General features: G+C 41.4%; 1 protein-coding gene and 1 long non-coding RNA gene across 3 annotated transcripts in view; one reads left to right on the top strand and one right to left on the bottom strand.

Moving 5' to 3' along the window:
* Positions 1-21,231, top strand: part of nme7 (NME/NM23 family member 7) — a 35,595-nt gene that overhangs the window by 11,669 nt on the left and 2,695 nt on the right. For both annotated transcript variants that reach the window (XM_030727824.1, XM_030727823.1), the window contains exons 5-10: positions 1,060-1,110; positions 1,235-1,442; positions 1,536-1,641; positions 11,699-11,763; positions 12,487-12,555; positions 13,318-13,419. In XM_030727824.1, coding sequence (XP_030583684.1) covers positions 1,060-1,110; positions 1,235-1,442; positions 1,536-1,641; positions 11,699-11,763; positions 12,487-12,555; positions 13,318-13,419 — 601 coding nt within the window. The remainder of the gene's footprint in view (positions 1-1,059; positions 1,111-1,234; positions 1,443-1,535; positions 1,642-11,698; positions 11,764-12,486; positions 12,556-13,317; positions 13,420-21,231) is intronic.
* Positions 12,888-20,562, bottom strand: LOC115779268 (uncharacterized). Its single transcript, XR_004019894.1, has 4 exons — positions 20,534-20,562; positions 17,392-17,501; positions 16,387-16,509; positions 12,888-13,441 (listed from the first exon to the last, which is right to left on the bottom strand). It is a non-coding gene; the product is annotated as an uncharacterized LOC115779268 (long non-coding RNA).

The raw sequence follows: 21,231 nt of genomic DNA, 5'->3' as shown, positions 1-21,231 counted from the left end.
TGCTGGTACTAAGTTGAGTAAACTTTGATTCCAGAGGATGTACAACGAGGACTTTCAATATATCTGGGATTTCTCTGCTGGCCCAACAAAACCTAAAACCCCAGTAAGGGATAACAGGCGTTGTAACGGAGGGTATCGTCTTTCTCTTTCTGTTTAAGGCTCTGAGTGCGCTCACATAAAAAGGGGGAGTTTGACTCTTCTGCTCAAAGTTAACCTTTTTTTTTTTAACCAGGAAGTGAAAGTCTTCAGGTTAAGGATCCTGGGCTGAGCTCAGTAGTGACGCAGTGTTGTGACCCACAGCCTAATGATGGAGACGTGGAAATCACTTTAGTTTGTGTCCAGATCAAAGTGAAATTCATTTTACTGATTTGATTTTGTTGTTTATAGTCAGTTCTGATACATGAGGGAATTTTGCTGTACTTGTACTCTACTTGAACACAGTTTTTATGTGAACATACATTTGTCTGACCTCCTGTGTTTATAAAAATATCAGTTACAACTGTTTTATTTGTATTTACAGTGTTTATTGGCGAAGACGGGCTTTGAGCATTTTACATTCTGGGTTTTTATACCAGTTTTTATACCTTTTCTGCATAATTTGAACAGCAGGTGGGTGGGGCTTCTGTCCCTCTCCCCCCTCAGCAGATGACCCCCCCTCCCTGAGCCTGGTTCTGCTGGAGGTTTCTTCCTGTTAAAAGGAGTTTTTCCTTCCCACTGTCACCAAGTGCTGCTCATAGGGGGTCGTTCTGACTGTTGGGGTTTCTCTGTATTATTGTAGGGTCTTTACCTATAATACAAAGCATCTTGAGGTGACTGTTGTGATTTGGCCCTATATAAGTCTATATAAGTCATGTTGGAAAAATACAGTTCCCACAGTTTACCCCTCAAAATCCAAGGACAAGAATTTATTGTCATGTTTTCAGAAAAATGATGCCATTGTATAATGACTTTATTACCACAGATTAAAAGCTGGGAAGAAGTCTGATGACCTCTGAGAACCCCTCAGTCGGTAAACGGCCTCATTTGGCTGCTCACTCATTGCTTTCTGGTTCATTACAGGAGCCAGGCAGCTGACTTCTACGCTGAGCATCAAACCAAGCCGTTCTTTAAGTGAGTGCCTCTGTGAATGGTCATCAGATTTGAGTAGAAAAGATTTCTGGTGGAGAGAAAATATTATGTAGAAGAACCCTAGTGACACTTTCTCATTCAACAAACGTGTTGCTCCCTTTTGCAGTAACCTTGTACAGTTTGTGTCCTCGGGCCCTGTGGTTGCCATGGAGCTGATGGGTGATGAGGCCATGTCTATCTGGAGGAGGCTCCTGGGGCCTGCAGACTCTGCTGCAGCTCGGAGGGAGGCGCCGCAGAGCGTCCGCGCCCGGTTTGGAACAGATGGCATCAAAAATGTCGGGCATGGCTCCGATTCACTCGCTGCAGCAGCAAGAGTGAGGACATTACCGTATGACCTCCAGACTTTATTCATGCTCACAAGTGCCCTGGTAACCCAGACGTGATCAAACTGTTTTTATTCTTGTTAGGAAATTGAATTTTTTTTCCCTTCCACAATTGGCCACGGTCCATCTAACACAGCCGTCTTTACAGACTGCACATGCTGCATCATCAAACCCCACGTCATATCAGAAGGTAAGGAGCACATGATTACTAACAGTAGCTGCACCTGAAGTGATCCAAATCAGTGGATTTTACACACCAAAGTCAAACCAAAATGTCAACAGACTGCATTGGACATAAGCAATGGACCACACACTGAACAACTGAAGAGAAACAATCACACAAAGTGCTGAAATATGTTCAAAATCATCTAGTTGGTTAGATATGGCAGACTTCTTTAAAACATTCCTGAGTCCTTTTTCCATTAACTGTTCGGTTTCTTTGGCAGATGAGTCACCTGCTCAGCCAAGCAAGCTGCAGCACTCTGTGCCAGTCTGGTATATGTGCTGTTAGTATATTTATACATTAAATTACAAGGCTGCATGAAGAAAATATTAATATCCAGGTACAAGTTACAAACAAATACATACATTAATTCAAATCTTTTTCTGTTCTGTTAATGTGTGACATGTGTAGGTCTTTTATTTTTATATATCCAGAACAATATGCCCCTTGGAATTAAAAATCTCTTTTAGCAAGCATGTCCTGGCCAATGCAGACAGCAGTACAATCAGCAATGGCTGCATAGACTAGTAGTATACACAGCAGAAATACAAAAACAAGTATGCCAATGTACATGAGATGAAACCTGAAATACAGAAATAAAATTTGACCTTCAACACCACAAAAGCCTGACACATCAGGGTAGGCAGTTATCTTCAGGCAGCTGATCACCTCCAGCACCTTTTTTTTTTTTATATATATATGCATTTTAAAACCACAATGGTTAGCTCAATGCTAATACAGCAGAACAATTAGTGGGGTACTAATATGCAACGGAATCTGGGTTGTCCATCAGGGTAGTTGAGTGAGTGGTGACAAAAGTCCATTTCTTCCATCATTTTTCAAATTGGTCCGCTTTCAGTCTCAGATTGAACGTCATTTTTTCCATCTCGTAGATTTCCTCCATAGTGTCCCTCCATTGATTCTGTTTCGGGGTATCACTGCTCAGCCAGTTCCTTGTTATCACTTTCTTGCATGCCAGTATCATCACTTTAAACAGATATAGACCCTCCACTCTAATCACATTATCAGGTAACAAACCTAAATATAAAATCTGGGGTTGATTAGGAATCTTATATCTGAGAACCTGTTCAAATGTCATAACTATAGAGTCCCAAAATGGGCGAACTTTTACACGTACAGAAAACATGAGAGTGGTTGGCATCGATTTGGCCACAGAGCCTCCAACATTGTTGTGGGGTTTTAAAATATTTGCTTTTAATTTGAGGAGTGATTAAAAAAAACCTTGACAGATTTTTCCAGCCAAATTCTCTCCAGTTCCTGGAGCTAGTGGAGGTGTGCTGTAGTAGGCAAATCGAGTGCCAGTCATCCTCTGACAATACAATGTTTAATTCTGATTCACACTTTCGTTTTATATACAATGAGTCTCCGTTTTGTTTTTGTAGACATTTGTACAGTTTAGATACAATTTTTGAGGGTAATTTTTTATAGGCATTGATCAACACTCTGCTCTCCTGTGAGGTATTTTCTAATCTCTACATCGTAAAAATGCCTTAATTGCAGGTACCTAAATAAGTCAGAATGATCCAATTAAAATTCTTCTTTTAGCCTTTCAAAAGTTTTAAAATTTTTTCCCTCCACTAGGGTGCATACAGCTGTAATTCCCCTGTCTGTTTGACTTGCTCTAAATTTTTTGGACTGTGATGGCCATATCAGTATTTTACAGTCTCCTTCCATTTTATATTTATGCACTATATCCCACCATATTCTGACCGTGAAGTCTACAATGTTATTTTGTTCCAGAGGATGAGGTTTAGTTTTCTCTCCTAGTCTCATCTGTGGTTGGCACATGCTGTAACTGAGGTCTATACGTTTCCATTTAGCATGGTATCCTGGAGAACACCAATAAACAATGTATCTCAGCTGAGCCGCTAGGAAGTAGTTTTTAATATTTGGGAGAGCTAGACCTCCTCTCCCCTTCTCTAGTTGGAGGGTTTTTAATTTTATTCTGGGTTTTGTTTTCTCCAGATGAAATTGGAAATTTGTCTATCCCATTTTAAGAACTGAGACTCTGGGATGTCTACTGGTAGTGAAAGAAATAAATAATTTAATCTTGGTAGAAGATTCATCTTTATCTCCTCTATTCTTGAGCTTAGATCCATCACTAGTGTTGACCATCTTGTCAGGTCTTTCTGTATTGTATGATTAATTCCACTGTAATTGGTTTCATATAGAGTACTTGGTTGTTTTGTTAGATATACCCCCAGATATCTGAGCTTATTTGCACTCCAGTTAAATTTATATTTATGTCTTATTAGGTTGTCAGGTTCATAATTCAAACTGAGTAATTGGGTCTTTGTTATATTTAATTTGTATCCCGATTTTCCTCCGAAATTCTGCAAGATTTTTAGGAGTTTAGGAAATGTATTGTTAGGATTTTGCAAATATATGATAATGTCGTCCGCAAAAAGCCCAATTCGTTGTTCTTCCCGTGCTACTAGTACACCTTCCAGCTCAGTGCTTTGTCTGATATATTGAGCCAAGGGTTCAATATATATTGCAAAAAGGGAGGGGCTAAGGCAACAGCCCTGTCTTGTTCCTCAAAAAAGCTGAAAGCTATCAAGTCACCATTAAGTTTAATTCTGGCTGTTGGTTTATGATAAAGGGTTTGGAGGCACGTGATAATCTGATCATTGAAACCCATTCTTTCCAGAACGGGTCCCTAATTTTATGTATTAAATTCCTCATTCGCTGTAATCTGAGGCGTTTTGCCAAGATTTTAGTCGCTTTATGGCCTGATTCATAAAAGATCTGTTTAGTGAATCTTAATTTCCTTTCAATCTCCACCGTGGCTAAATTAGATAGCTGTTCTTTTACTTTTTAATACATTCTGCAGGGCATTACTCTTATCTTTATGTCGTTTTTTTTCAAATCTCTCAACTGTTGTTCTAGATTTGCCTGTGCAAGTTTTTGCTTTTTATGCATGTAAGAAGTTCTAGAATTAGATTTATCACTGCTTTAACTGTGCTTTAACATTATTGTTGGCTCAGTTTGGTTATTGTTATCAATGCTTCCCTTATGTCCTTCTTTATTTCTTTATATTACAGTGTCATGTTTGAGTATGCCAACATTCAGTTTCCAAGGTGATTTTTTAAATATGTTTATCTAGATTTATGGTTAAGTCTATGATATCATGGTCTGATAAGTCTGCCGTTCCTATATTGCAGTCTCTCACTCTGTGACGATCTATGATGTTCAGTAAGAAGAAATCTATTCTGGAGTGTACTTTATGTGCTCCTGAATAGTGAGTATAGTCTCTTTCTGTTGGGTGGAGGTCTCTCCATACATCGCACAGGCCTATTAATTAAGTTATTAAGTTCCCTAGATTTGTAATTTTATATTTTTTAATACTTGTTGTGTCTTTGTATAGACCTCCAGCACTTTTAAAGTCAACTTAAATTCATTAGTTTAACTTTAGTGAGACTGTTTTACTTGAGTACTAATTCAGGCTGTAATGAAGAAAAGCCTGGTTGCTATCAATTAGCACATTTAACTTTTATGCAAGGTTTCCCACACATTTATTTTATCTGTCTGAGAATTTATTACTGTGCAATCCTTGCTCTTATTTAAAAGTTCAGTTACTCTATCCCTTCCTGTCTCACGTTTCTGATCTGGTCCTCACTCCCCAGGACAGGAACCTCATCCCTTGGGCAGACTCCAGCTCCACCATCACTGACTGCAGCTGTAGCTGTACTCCTTTTTCTGCTCTGAAGAAGCGCTGCAAGCTGGAGGTCCAATCAGACTCCACCTGCAGCAGGTGGGAAACTAGTTCAGCTGCCACCGTGCCGAGTTCACTGAGCCTGCAGCCGCAAACATGGTGGAGTTAGAGTGAAGGTGGAGTTGGAGTCCGTTCATGGAATGAGGACCTGAGTGAAGAGACAGTCGATATGATTTACTCTCACAACATACTGTATAAGTAGTGTGATTTGTTAGTGTGCCTCCTTCATGCACCTCCTGCCCAGGCTGCAGCTGTTATTTTGCCCTGTGTCCTCTCACATGTCATTGTTATTTTGATTGATTTGATTGTTAAATGTTCACAGACAAGCATCACACCTGCAGAGTGTGGTCATTCCAGTAGATATACCTTACCTCCAATCACACACTTTCATAAAAAGCACAAAAAGGTCTGAAGCTTTTGCAAAGTTTCTCCCAGAGGGAGTGTGTGGTTACTAAGTGCCTCTTTAGCTCATTTGGCACAATGTTAACATTAGCCAGCTACCTGAAACCAAGACAAGTGTAGCTTTTCCTTCTTCCTTCTAGTGGGATTTTTGTGGATTTTTATGGCTATTAATTAAGCTGTTGGGGTTTTTTTTTGTGCAGTTGCAATAATATGTGGTTGTCACAAAGTCCCACAGCACACCTGAGTTTTTGCCTCGAAGAACACTGTTTGGAAACTACTGATCTAAATTATCTGTATTACCTGTATTATCTGTATATACTCATACATTATTTATATATGTGTTTTCTGTTGGGTGATACTCATTCCATGCATGGCTATTATTGTGCTTGTGTCACAAGGAGGTACTGCGTGGTTACCACATTTGGATTTGGATTTTTCCAAATCCCTGCCCTGATCCCTCTTCACAGAGCATGCCTCTGGAGCTCTGACCTGTGAAATCTGAAATTCTCTGGATGGAGCTAAAGTATGCACACAGAGTTGTTGATGGAGGAGAGACCTGGGCTCGCTGTGTATCAGAGTAAACAAGCTCACCAGGGTCCCCCATGAATCAGTTTCATTAATTCCTCATTTGGCCTTGAGTGCTTGTCCTCATATCCTCTGTGGTCATTTGTTTAGTATCAGATTGGACCAGGCTTTTATACGAGTGGCTAATAATGACATTCCCTTCAGCCTCAGTTACACCAGAGTCCTTCTAGAAACAAACAGCTATGTCTATAATGTTCCCTGAAGGAGAGGAATGAGTTACAACGCATACAGGTGCTGGTCATCAAATTAGAATATCATGAAAAATTTTATTTATTTCAGTAATTTCATTCAAAAAGTGAAACTTGTATATTATATTCATTCATTACACACAGACTGATATATTTCAAATGTTTATTTCTTTTAATTTTGATGATTATAACTGACAACTAATGAAAACCCCAAATTCAGTATCTCAGAAAATTAGAATATTGTGAAAAGGTTCAATATTGAAGACACCTGGCGCCACACGCTAATCAGCTAATTACTCAAACACCTGCAAAGGCCTTTAAATGCTCTCTCAGTCTAGTTCTGTAGGCTACACAATCATGGGGAAGACTGCTGACTTGATTAGGCAGGGAGATATCACATGGGATATCACACCCCTGTGTGTCCTGCTGAAGACGCTTTTGTTCACGCCTTTAGGACAGATGATCTGTGACGATCAGTTCAATAGCTGCTCTTCACCGAGCCCAGCTGTGCGGCGGGGCACCCTGGTGTTGTACTTTGTTCTTCTCCTTCAGGGAACGTAAGTTATAGACATAACTGTTGTTCCCTTTCAGCCAATTCACTTGGTACAACACATATAGTAGGGACATATATACACGCCCCAGAGAGCAGCAACCGAACTGGAGTTTGGACCATCAGCACCCTAGTGCAAGGCAGACCCAGCAGAAAGGACAAAATGAGCCACCAAAGAATAGCATTGAACAAAAGTGTGCGGTCGCCTTAACAAAGGCGTGAATGGGGGTTGAGGCGCCTGGGGAGGGAGCTCAGGACAGCAACTGTAAGTAGGGGAAAGTTGGTGACGTAATCCACCTCCTCTGTTCAATATGGTTGTATACAGAATGCTTTTTTTACTTCTCTTTCAAACCATCTGTCTCCCTGTCCAAGAATGTGAACATAGGTCAGAGTCTTTTGAGGATGCCATTCTCCTTCAGATACAGATGTACTGAGTCTTGTCCATCGAGGTGGCTGTTCTATGTTGTTGTGCCATTCGTTTGTGAAGAGGCTGTTTGGTTTCTCCAATGTAGAGGTCCGAGCACTCTTCACTGTGCATACTTCATGCAGGCATATTTCTTGGGCAGCATCCACCATCCACTCTTTCCATTGTAGTGGCACCTGCAGGGCTGTGTCTAAAGGGGACATGAGGTTTTGTTTCAGAGCTTCAATAATTCATAATTTTTCAGATTTGAACTATTAATAAAAAATATAATTCCACAAATAATTTATATTTTGTCTGTCTAAAAAGCTAGTTACACTATATTGCTAAAAGTATTCACTGTCTACCTTCACACACATGAACCTGAGTAACATCCATTCTTAATCCATAGTGTTTAATATGATGTGGGCCCACCCTTTGCAGCTATAACAGCTTCAGCTCTTCTGGGAAGTCTTTCCACACGTTTAGGAGCATTTATGGGAATTTCTGACCCTTCTTCCAGAAGCACATCTGTGAGGTCAGACACTGATGTTGGAGAGAAGGCCTGGCTCACAGTCTCTAATCCATCCCAAAGGTGTTCTATCAGGCTGAGCTCAGGACTCTGTGCAGGCCAGTCAAGTTCTTCCACACCAAACTGGTTCATCCATGTCTTTATGGAGCTGCTTTGTGCACTGGTGTGCAGTCATGTTGGAACAGGAAGGGGCCATCCCCAAACTGTTCCACAGAGTTGGAGCATCAAACTGTCCTGAATGTCTTGGTATGCTGAAGCATTAAGAGTTCCTTTCACTGGAACTAAGGGGCCGAGCCCAACTCCTGAAAAACACCCCCACACCATAACCCCCCCCCACCAAACTTTACACAATGCAGTCAGACAGGTACCGTTCCCCTGGCAACCAAAACCCAGACTCCTCCCTCAGATTGGCAGATGGAGAAGTGTGATTCATCCCTCCAGAGAGCACGTCTCCACTGCTCTAGAGTCCAGTGGCGGCGTGCTTTACACCATCCAACACTTTGCATTGAGCTTGGTGATGGAAGGCTTGGATGCAGCTGCCATGGAAACCCATTCATGAAGCTCTCACTGTTCTTGAGCTGATCTGAAGGTCACATGAAGGTTGGAGGTCTGTAGTGATTGACTCTGCAGTAAGTTGGTGACCTCTGTGCACTTTGACCCTCAGCATCCTCTGACCCCACTCTGATTTTACGTGGCCTACCACTTCATGGCTGAGCTGCTGTCGTTCACAATCGCTTCCACTTTGTTATAATCCCACTAACAGCTGACTGTGGAATATTTAGCAGTGACTGGACTTGTTGCACAGGTATCATCCTATCACGGTACCACGCTGGGATTCACTGAGCTCCTGAGAGCGACCCCTTCTTTCACTGATGTTGGTAGAAGCAGTCTGCATGCCTAGGTGCTGGTTTATACACCTGTGGAAGAGACTGGAACACCTGGATTCAGTGATCTGGATGCTGAGTGGATACTTTGGAAATATAGTGTAGTTACCTTATATACCCAGTATTATATAAACTAATGAAAATTAGACCCCCCACCCACACACACATACACCTCAGTGGGGACTATGATCTCATGGCGTGGGGGGTTAGTGGGGGAAATGTTAAGGGTTGTTTTATTCCACAGTGGAGATCATTCTCCTTGGGGAACATTTTGAAAATGGCATCATAGTAGTAGCTGTACTCTGTGTGTGTGTGTGTGTGTGTGTGTGGTGTGTGGTGTGTGTGTGTGTGGTGTGTGTGTGTGTGTGTGTGTGTGCCAGCACCCTGGTGTGGTGCATGCTTCTCTCTTGCGGACTTCCTGCCACACCTGTATCATTAATGCTGGTCTGCAGTTACACCTGTGCTCTTCCTGCTGCGACTTGTTCAAATGTGAAATGTCCCAGAGTTAACAAAAAAATGGCATACTTTGTGTTCTTTGGTGCGTTATTGAGCAACTTCTAATCTGTCATTCTGCTGCAGCAATAAATGACCTCAAACATAAAATACGTATGAATGAACACTTGTGATGGAGCTTCTCATTTATTGCTGACACCACATAATGATGTTGCTGTAATTACGTCCACCATTTTAATTATTTAAACAGTGCTCCTTTGTGTTGTCATCTTATTTATTTTTTAATGTATTGTTGGGTACATTTTATGTAAGAAGAAAAAAAAAAAAAAAAACAGCTGGAAAATGAAGGGCTGGCAGCTGTGCTCTGTAATTTATGCTGTTTTCACTCTGCTTAGATTTCAAGAACATTTTTGTTTTGTGATGTTAAAGTACAGACTGTATGTCTTCATTTGAGGAGGGCGTTATGCAACCTCACAAAGTCCAACCACAAATTTCTCCATGCTCGTTGTGGTCCAGTGGCTTAGCAGGTATTTGCTGACATAATGTTGAGAAAGCCGTGCTGCATGCAGAATAACAGATTTTTTTTTGCTCACTAATAGATTGGGCTTCTGATATTTAAAGGGACATTCAACCCCAAAATCAGGTTTGCATATTTTTCCTCTGCATGCAGTGGGTGTTTATCTCAGAGGCATCAGACTCACATCACTCACCTTCTTTTGTCAAGTCAGATTATTCTTCAATACTGACAACAGCAAGTGTCGATCACAGTGCTGTCGAGCTGAGGGAATAAAATATTAATGAAGCAATGAAATGTATGGAGCTGGACAAGAACACACACACACATACACAAAGTTTTTTATTTATATATATATATATATATATATATATATATATATATATATTATATATATATATATATATATATAATATAATTTGATTGATTGATAGATATCTCACAAACAGAGTACCAGCTATAAAAGCAAGAAAACATTAGTATTTTAGAGTTCTCTGAACAAAAAGTTGTTTACAGCTGAAAATGACTGAATTCATTTTTTATACCCAAATGTGAGCTGGCACGCCGGACTTGGAGCCAGAAATTAATCAACCATCACATTCAACCACTAAAATATCATTTTGATTAAAGAGCTTAAAGCATTACAGAAACATAAAAAATGACTTGGATTTGAAAGTATTATCATTTAATTCAGCCTGAAAAAGTCCATCTTATCCTCTAAATTAGTTTAAAATGTGACTTTCAAATTATATATTCCTACATTTTAAGTAAAAAAATCTTATAATAAAAATTTCTGTGAATGTAGAAATTGTCCATCCACCCATTGATTTTCTGTAGCTCCAGCTGAGGCCTAACTGGGATTATCAATGCCCAAAAAGCTGCGATTCCTCTGGGATGCTTAAAGACTAATTAATGTGACAGCTACATTGCAGGATTCAGCCAATCACAGCGGTGATGAAGGAAGCAGCGACTCAGACGTGACTGGAACAAAGAAGCTACTGTTGCCAGGCACCCAGAATACGATCTCCTAGCAACAGCACCGGCTGCTGCTGAGAGCGTGTGCCGATCCTGAACCGGCTGCAGTCTGGGGGGGGGCGCAGAGGACTCGGGAGCTCGTTCCTTCCCTGATGCTCAAACTGAACTGTGACTGAAGGAGATTCATCAACGCTCGCTCTGACTCCTGAGCCAAAACCCAAGTCATGAATCCACACGGTGGCGTTTAGAGTTAATGGAAGTCCTGTCTGACGAGCACAGAGACGACATTTTATCAGGCAGTCAGACTGAGATTATGAGACTGGCGCCCTCATTCAATTATGTGTCTGCATCAGACTGACCTTCACTGTCACTGCAGCTCTACCAGATTACAGTAATGGATGGCCCCAGTGAGATGTGCACCAGCTCACTGGTGCTAAAGAGCACCAGTGAGATGAGACTGTTCATCCTGACAGCAGACTGTCAGGATGAACATAATGTTTTCTCCAATGGGACACTTGTAAGACTGTTGACAGTGCAAAGGAGACGCCGAGGTCATTGCAACATAAACTAACACTCACGTATGGATGAGAGCTCGGTGATGGCTTCACTGCACGCTTACTAATAATAACTCTAACTTCAGAATATTTGATCTCTTTCAATTAATCATGAACGCTGCTGCAGAGGTTGTTTGATTTGGATCTCACTCCAGGTTTTATTGCCACACTAAACACTTTACTTATCAGCCTGTGTAACTTGATAAAATGCTTATAAAATCTTGTAGATATGAACTGCTCTGTATCCACAGGTGTGACTGGGAAGATCCTGAACTCCATATCTGCAGCCGGGTTTGAAGTCTCAGCTCTTCAGATGGTAAATAAGGCTTCTTCCCTTAGTGGTAATGTTCACGTTAATTGTGTAGTAGTCTCTTAACTGTAGAGACTTCAGACTGCTCTGAATGCTGCATGCAATTTTTTTTCTACTCTGAGGAGAGAAAGTATTCTTTCAGAAAAGGTAAACCTGCAGCAGCTGCATCAGTGCTCAATATAAGTTGAATAAGGATTACTGTGACTCACGCAGAGCTATTCTAGCAGAGTTTAAGAATAAAGAACAGGACCCTGTTAATGGAATAAATTGCCAGGAAACAAGATTTTCTGCTGAAATCTTTATTTGAATTTGCTTGTGAAATTGAGGTGATGCTAAACACAGGCAGTGTTTCACATAATGAGGTCAGTGTACGTACACGTAATCCCTGTGAGCCAAAAACTCTGACGCCACACGACTCGCTGTCGCAGTTTTTACACTCTTGGCTCTGCATGTTGTCACAGAGTGAGGATACTCTCCCCCCTGGCTTGTCTCAGTGTGTTCATCACTGAAAGTAGCTGCAGGTCTGTTTTTCACAGAAGCTGCACAGAGCAGGTGAGGAGGACAGGAAGTGGGAGAGTCGGAAAATAACAGAAGATAAGCACAGAGCTGTCCATTTGATTAAAGTCATCTTTTCTTCTCTGCGTCCTTTTATTTTTCATCTTTCATTTCCTGGAGTGTTATTTTACAATTTCCTGCTTGTTTTTCATGATTAATATTCTCTCCTCACAGTTCAACATGGACCGGGCGAACGCAGAGGAATTCTATGAAGTCTACAAAGGCGTCGTCACAGAGTATCCTGTGAGTATAAACGCTGCGCTATCGTGCCCTCACAGGAAGCAGCAGAATCACCGCTCGGCCTGTTGCTGCTTTTGATGACACCAAAATAAATCGTGCACGATAAGGACGCTGTAACGATCTCGGAGTCACGTGTCACGTTTCCAGTCAGCGGCCCAAATTTGGAGCTCAGTTTTTGATCATTTGCCATTATTGATACAGGAAACACCGCATAATAACCATCATCAGTAAACAGTAAATTGAATGTTAAAGTTCTTTAAACTTTAGTAAACACTTATTTTTACAGAAAAATTATTTATAATGCATACAGATGATTAGTTATCAGCTTCATTGGCCAAGTATGTGTGCATGTTACAGAGGATATACAGCATGTCATTCGCTTATATAGAAATAAGTTTTTTATGAATCATATATAGCACTGTGTGTTATGTCATAGCTGACAGGAGACATTCTGTAATAACTGCAGTGGTGCTGAATACTGGCGTTTGGTCAGAGGCTTTAGTGTCGGCTCCAATAACGAGACTGCGCTCGCGGTGCGTTCACGTCAGACACAAAGCAACGTTTCTCCTCACGTTACTCGTGCGAGTCTTTGGACACCCACAAATATTCACCCACAACAGGAAGAGGAGTGCGGCCGAATCCAATTACAGAAACAGATTTTTCAATATTTTTTACTTAGCAGGAAAAACTGTGATTTATTTGTTTTTAAAATACACCCATCAATGAAACCACTGGCTGGGCTTTAACTCGACTCCCTTCTTGCAGAGTATGGTGACCGAGCTGTGCTCTGGCCCCTGCATGGTCCTGGAGATTCATGGCACAGACGCACCCCAGACCTTCAGGGAGTTCTGCGGGCCTGCTGATCCAGTGAGTGCTTCCTCTTTAAATTCTGCAGGAGCAAAATGCCAAAATATTCATCCATATTCTCTGCGAGTGATTGTCTGTCCTGTGTTTGAATGGAGTTTTCTAAATGTCCTCTTCACAAAAAAGATGAAATGCTTATACAATATGTAACGCACATGCACCAAGCTCAAAGTAATCCAGCCTAATCCAGCAGCCCTGCAATAAATCCTCCCTTTATGAAAGGTCTCAAGTTGTTCAGCACACAGCAAGTATGTCTTTAAGAGATAACATTTTTGGCGCGTTGATGCTTAACTTTGTATGGCGGGGAACCAGGTGAGGAAAGGACACCCCCCCCCAAACCAACCAACAAACCACACACAACAAAACAAAAAAAACAAAACAAAAAAAAAAAAGACAAAAAAAGAAAAAAACCCCCCCACCCCCCCCCCCCCCCCCCCCCCCCCCCCCCCCCCCCCCCCCCCCCCCCCCCCCCCCCCCTTGTCTTCTTCCAGCCTGTGGCTTGGTAAATCTTCTGCACTTTCTTCTTATTCTGAAGTTTTTAGCAAACATCTGCTGAGAAGTAAATTAAGCTGGAAGCCAGACCAAGCAGGAAAAGAGAAGCCTGATATTTTTCATTTAGGCTGTGCTCAGTATTTGGTTTCAGGCTTCAGCTGGTTAAATAATAGACGGCTCACTTCTGAAGGGGTTTTTAAGCTTTTGTTGTCGTCGACGTATGTCTGAGGTGACGCAGACCAGGCGAATGAAAGAAACTCGAGTGTGTGTTGTTGAGCCCGAGCTGCTGTGCCGGTGTGTGATGTGAAATCTAATGATCTGGCACTGCTCGGTTTCCATAACGCTGACAGACTGCACACCTGCACAGTTTTTCCTACAGGTGCAGCTGCAGCTGATGACTCCTCTCTGTGGTTATTGTTCAAATATCAAACACGCAACTTGTTTTTGACTTGTAATCAGCTCTGCTGAAGATTTAAATTCAGAGCTTAACCATCAGTTAAGCCCTGACTTAAGGCTGAGTTAATTAGGTAATGATTTTTAGGTCACATGACTCTACTCAGATGCTCATTGATGCCAAAGCAATGAAGTCTTTTCCACCGCCCTCTGTTTGGGTATGAGTCTCCAGTTTGGTTTCTTACCAGCATCAGCATGTTCAGAGCCAAAATGTTTGAGATTATGTCATCTGTCAATACAATATAATACATTTACATTCCTGTGATAAAGATACAATAAGACAACATATACTTTGTTTATGCCCAAAGATTGTGCAGCAGACAAACCATTAAACACAGTTTATAACAAGTTATTTTAACTAGGATACCGGCCCTGAGTGTAAAAGGTGTCAGTTCAGATTTGGTCATTTTTAAATTAATTCCAGCATGTTTGAGCCCTCATAGCTTCATAAGTACAGGAGATATCCACAAGAAATCTTCAGGGCTGCAAAAACACATTTAAGCTCTGAGTTAGAAACTGCAACCAAATCAATTTCACATCCACGCCGGGTGTCACAGTCTAAAGACAAAGTCTCATTTTCTCCATAATTCATTCTGTAAGCAGGTAACTAAGTATCAGTATGATGGCACATATGATAGTAACTGCAGCGGTTTAGTGTCTGTGACACAGGAACAGAAACCATCAGTGGGTGAGTGTTTGATCTGTTTGCTGATAATGCACTGGAGGAAACTGCCAAAAGTGCATTCTGGGTAAATTTTGAAGGCTCATATCAGCGTGTGGGAGAGGCGACTGCTCAGAACAAGTTGGAGCACATGAACGAGCCAGGCTCATCCTGTAGGGTCAAAATAATTTTATAATATAGGAATTTTAACACTTCTGAGTATACTTTATGGCTATCAAATGTATATCTTATATACTTAAATTAAATTATGAGAAATCTAAAACTTTGGAGAAAATAATGAAAATAAAAACACCAAATTTCAACCCACGACTCTACACCTGAAAATATTTGTAGGATGAAGCTGAAATTTTGTGTGGATTCATTAAAAATACTAAATACGTTATTGTAGGACAAATGTCAGCTGGTTGTGAGAGGGTCAGCAGGGAACTCCTTCAGATTTGATTGATTTATACGAAATAATTCACACAGAAGAAAAGAGGTCTTCAGATAAATAGAAAAATTATATCAGTGACCCCTAAAAAAGACCATTGTTATTATAGATAACTTAAAAACTAAAAGTAGGTGTGGAAAACAAATAACTGCAATAAAAATGTGCAAAACCAACCAAAACACAATAAAACTAGAAGATGTTCAGGTCTGAAGAAGCCTTTCAGATGAGACTACCATGGCCTGGATGCCTACAGACGCTGGTGAAGACCTGTATGGAGACTGGATATCTGTGTGACTGAGAGCCAGGCCCCCTCTATAAGCTTTTTCATAGTAATAACTGTTCTGATCTTCTTAAAATTTGATACTGACATAATCACTCAGTAAAATTATAAAAACACTAAAATGAGCACTGAAACAAAAAACTTAAGTTTTTCCAAAGTGAAATGAGCAAATCCAGTGTGGGAGCTAACGGAGCTGAACCTATAAAACTAATAAATACAATCACTGTTGTAACTGTGGTTCAGATTACTGCGAGGCTGCCGCTTCTTGGGCTCTAACCGCTTTGATTGCTTCAGAGTTTACTGGCTAAGTGGGAGGTCAAACAGTTTAATCACCACATGACCTCACACTCACCTCGTTATTATCTGACAGATCACCTAAACATCAGCCCTCCTACTGCTCCGAGGAGTTCAGCTCTGTGATACATCACATTAGTCACATAAGAGCAGAGGTCTCTGAGCTGGACTGTTAGTCAGATTTTAAAATCAAGAATATAAAAAGAGTAAAACAATTAGATTTTTTGCACTAATTTCTGCCACACATCTCTCATTTTGTCTTGTGATATAAATGTTTAAATATTATTTAATAAATATAAATTAATATAAATTACCCTTTTTGTTTTCAAGCTTACTTACCATTTAGTCCAGCTCAAGCCAAGATGGCACAAAGAGGCTTCTGGTGAAGAAGATCCATCTCAAAGATGGGTTTAAAGCAAACTGCTGATCCGGCTGTTCCAAAGTTTAGGAGTTTTAGAGCGTCTGGATATGAAATGAGTGTAAAAGGCCCTCATCAGAGGATCAGCCTGAAAAAGGTCTCGGCAGGTCTGCTACATAAACAGGAGCCTTGCAGGGCCTTGGATATAGTTGACATTTTAAAATAAATTGTGAATTTCAGCAAAAGCCAGTGAAAGGAAGCAGGAATGGTTGATGCGTGTCCACCGGCCGGTTTTTTGTTAGCGGCCTAGCTGCTGAGTTCGGGACCAGTTGAAGGAAGAACTGAGATAGCGAGGAGAAAAGTTTTCTAGATGGGAAAAATATTAAAGCGCATATTAACAATTATGGACTGACAGGAAAGGTTTGATTTTTGCGATGTTTCTTATATGAAAGGAAGGGCTGTGTGATATTAGAAATGTAAGATTCAGATTTCACATGCAGATGATTTCAGTGGCACTGGGTGGGGTACAGATAATAATCTATCTGACTGCATGTTATACAAAACTGCATCATCAGATATGAGACGTGAACTCATCTCATGTAACCGATACTCAGGTTTACTGACGTGCAGTGAATGAAAAAATGTTCTCAGCCTATTCTGGCCATGTTCAATCAGCTTATTGAGCATTCCTTACTTCCTTTATTACTTTCTTGATATACAAAAATACTATCCATGCCTCCTTTTGTTTAAAACTAGATCAAATGTTACTAACAACAGAACCAAGCCCACAACCACAACCTATCCAGATAACGCACAACTGCTGCCCGCTGAGCTCATGTTCTTGTGAAAGTGCTGCAATAAAGCTGGAGTCACACGCAGCCAAATCCAACCAAACAAGGCTCAGTGTGCAGTTTAACCACATCAACAATGACACAGGTACACGAGCAACCTCACAACAGAGTGAAGGTGGTGTGCATTTCACTCACCTTGATGGAAGAGGAAGGTTTAGAACTGCACATTAAAGTTTCGTCCACACAGGAAGCGGCTCACTCGTCGCCCGTCTGTGGTCGGTCTCTAGCTGTTACCTAGGTTAACCCTGTAATGTACAGCCATCATACCTGGAAAGTACATCCTCTATAACTTGTAAGATTTTACATGTCATCAGGACACGATAAAAATAATCTGGCCTTTAGCAGAGCCTAAAATTAGAAACAACCTCAGATGAACTAAAGCATGAAATATAGTACAGTGTCATTATCTATTTAACAAAAATTGAGTCAAAAAGCAAAAGCAGTGTGTGAAAAACTAATGCCGCGTTTCCATTAGTATCTACTCTGTGCGGCTCGACTCGACTCGGCGCGTTTTGTAGGCATTTCCATTAGTCATGAGAGCGACTCCTTCACCAGAATCAACCACGCCATTTTTTAAAAACCCGGCAGCAAGAAAACGGAGGTACACAAAGGACCGGGAGGCTCGGCCGAACGCCCAGACCGACAGTTTGCAGCGGTAGTTTTGCAACAAAAGAGCCATCTGAAACGCACACACAGCATAGAGATTTTAATACTTAACAATGATAACCTTCATCCATTAAAACATTGTACGCGGACTTGCATGATGATGATAGTAAACTGGCCTTAGCTATGTTAGCTTGCCTCTATCTCATCCACTGTTGTGTTTTGAGTCGCATACAAATTACATCAAGAGACTACAGCCTGCGCTGCTATATCGACTCCACCCACACTGAGGTGGTCCTCAGTTGTAATGGAAACAAAACAAGACGGTGGCGAGTTGAGCCGACCCGCACTGAGTAGGTACTAATGGAAACACGGCGTTAGTCCACTCTTACTGCTTCCATAGGAGTTTAAAGGCTAAGTAGCAGCCAGGTGTTGCTAATCAAATGCACTTGGTTAACTGATCATCAGCAGGTGTGAGCATCTCTGTGAGTGGCAGTTTGCAGATCTGGAGCATTCAAGAGTGTGTGTTAACACAATATCAAGAAGGAAAGACATCAGCAATGATCTTAAAGGGCCCAGAGGGTTATGAATCCATTTCCATACAATTTGAAGTGATTCATTCTACAGTGAGGAAGATTATTGACAAGAGGAAAACATTCAAAACAGCTGTCAGGACGTCCCAGCAAATTCACCCCAAGCTCAGACCAAGCAATGCTCAGAGAAACTAAGAGCTCCATGTCAGACTCTGCAGGCCTCAGTTGGCATGGTAAAGGTTAAAGTTCATGACAGCAAATATGGCTGTTTGGAAGCGCTGCAGGAAAAGGGTTAATCTCTCTAAAAAGAACATGCAAACACTTGCTAACTGCCCTCTGTGCACGGTAGTGAAACAGAGACTGCTGGGCTTCGCTGCTGCAGCCCAGCATCGTCTTCTATCCAAGTCAGCAGGTGAGCGATTCAAAAAATTCTCTTTCTGTCCTCGATGGTTTCTGCAGCCAACACGAACTCTCGAGCAATATGCGAGAAGCCTGAATAATGTTGTGCTGTAATCTGTGTAGTAGCTGTGTGCAGCACACAAGTGGCATATAAATAAAGTTTTGCTTGCTTGTTAGTCTGGGCCTAACTTTCTGGCAGGCCATCCCCTAACCCCACTTTATTTATTTGTAAATTGCATTTAAAGTTCAAGAAAATTAAAAAGTAAAAAAAAAAAAATTTAACATGATGCATGATGCTGTTAAGTTAATTTTAGATAAATAATCAAGAATATTACAGAAAAGTAATCAGGATTGTGGTTTTTGCTCTTGTAGAACGAGTTATGCTTTAAACAGCAGCCACACTAGTTTTTTCTTGTCAAATGTAGTGTGTGTGTCTGTGTGTAATAGTGCTCCCGACGTCACTATCGGGCTGACAGATTAGACTGCACAAACACCATCACCCCACGTCTATTCATAGTTAAGGGTCAGTTGTTTGTGACAAGAATAGACTATTGATTTAATGCCGTTTGACTAATCTATACGCTGCAGATTCACTGACCTCAAACCCACTTCATCATGCCAGAGTGGACGCTAGATCAATCTGATCCATGTCTGCGCACAGGGGGGAGCAGAAATTATTAGAATATACAGCCAAGCACATTAGCTGGGCATAAAGAGCAGCCATATATTCACAGCTCCACCCCTTGGCCCCACTCACTCAGTCATAAGATTGTGCTGTGTCTTGTGATGTGTCCTCTTATCAGAGTGGACAGACACAACGGTCGTCCGTACAGCTTTACTTTCTTAGATTACACGCTCCCTCGCCTTTCAGCAAGCATCGGGGTGGCTGCTGTGCTCCTCAGATATTAATATGAGATGATCTGACAGGCCTGAACTTCCCTTTACACAAGGCTATGAAACCAGCCCTACATTATAATGGAGAAAAATATGCTTTTCCTATTGATTTTTCAGCCATAATGGTTTAGTGGAAAATGTATCGGCTTCTCTCTGGAGGTCTTCGTGCTAAATTTAGTCCAATATCGTACCCTGAAAACCCTAATGATGGAAACTGTAACCAGACACGTTCAGAGCTTCTTTTAAAGTCGGCCTACTGAGACGTTTGTGCTCATATTTTATATCCAGATAAGATTTTGGCAGCAGCAGCTTCAGGATCTCCTTCTCTTTATCTGTTTTAACATTTTGGGGGAATGAAAATAAAAGCAGAAAAAGATAAACAAGAAATAGTTTCCAGCAAAAGAGCTACAATAGAGGTGGAAGATGTCATGTGCTGCATGTAACTGAGCTTTTTTGTAATTTCTTTTTAAAGAAAGAACACGTCGGTCCAGCAGACAGAAGTTTCAGTTCAGCCCTGCACTGCTCAGACTCCGGGAACGCCGACACTCTTTCATCTCATTTCAAACCTTTACCTACATTTATGAAGCCATTTTATTCAGTTTTATTTTGCTTATTTTGTTTTGTAGACATTTGCTCATTGAGCTATTTTATGTTTTCTATTTGTGTAATTATTGAACACAGGAATTTCCCAACTTTGGGATAGAAAGCTCGTATTATGGAAACGGCAGTTTTTCTTTGAAAGGCTTGAAAGCTGAAAGCTGTGAACCTGAACTTGAGCTTTTGTAGGATTTGTAACTTCAGGTTAGGACACAAACGAACTTGGAGAAAGGCACAGGGGCTGTACTCACGTATCAGTCGAGCGTCTTGTTCTCCTCAGCAGGGTGGGACAGCCAGCAGTGCGTGAAGGATCAGGCATAGCTGGACGGTCATGTGACTGCCAGGTCGCTCTGCCCCAGCCTTCGCTGGCCACCAGAGTTAGCAGTTATATGAGCATCAGTCTGGTACATTATGGGACTCATTAAAATCAAATTAAACACTGACAGCAGGCCACTCATGGGTAGCTAATGCAATTACAGAGAGCAGTGCTTTGCAAAGGATTCTTTTATTGCTAAGTAAATCTCCCCCTGACTTCCCCTTTGCCATCGCTGGCTCTATTCTCACGTGGCGCGGGACCCGTAAACCAGCTGCAGGTCTGCACAGGATGTTGTTCTGTGTTTCCCACCCACAGCGTGCACACTGTCAGTAACCCACTCACTCCACGACGAGGGAACTGCAGGGTCAGAAACTGAAACATCACAAAACTGGAGTTTTGATGTGGTCGTAGAGGAGAGTGAGGATTTACCCTCTGAAGACCGTTTCAGTCTGGAACAAAGGAGCAAACTTGTCTCCTCAGTGATGGACGTCCACGGATGTCGCCGTGTGTCTAAGACTTCGTTTCAGCCACGACTTCATGTTTGTCCACTGAGCAGTTTTCCTTTGAGAGCTCTGACAGTGAGGGACATCTTTTCCTACACGACCCCACCTAAAGACGACTTTTCACCTCTCA

This window comes from Archocentrus centrarchus, chromosome 4 (genome assembly GCF_007364275.1).
Source record: "Archocentrus centrarchus isolate MPI-CPG fArcCen1 chromosome 4, fArcCen1, whole genome shotgun sequence".
In the NCBI taxonomy this organism is placed as follows: domain Eukaryota; kingdom Metazoa; phylum Chordata; class Actinopteri; order Cichliformes; family Cichlidae; genus Archocentrus; species Archocentrus centrarchus.
Note: the sequence above shows the minus strand (reverse complement) of the source record. Positions and strands in the feature narration are given on the sequence as shown.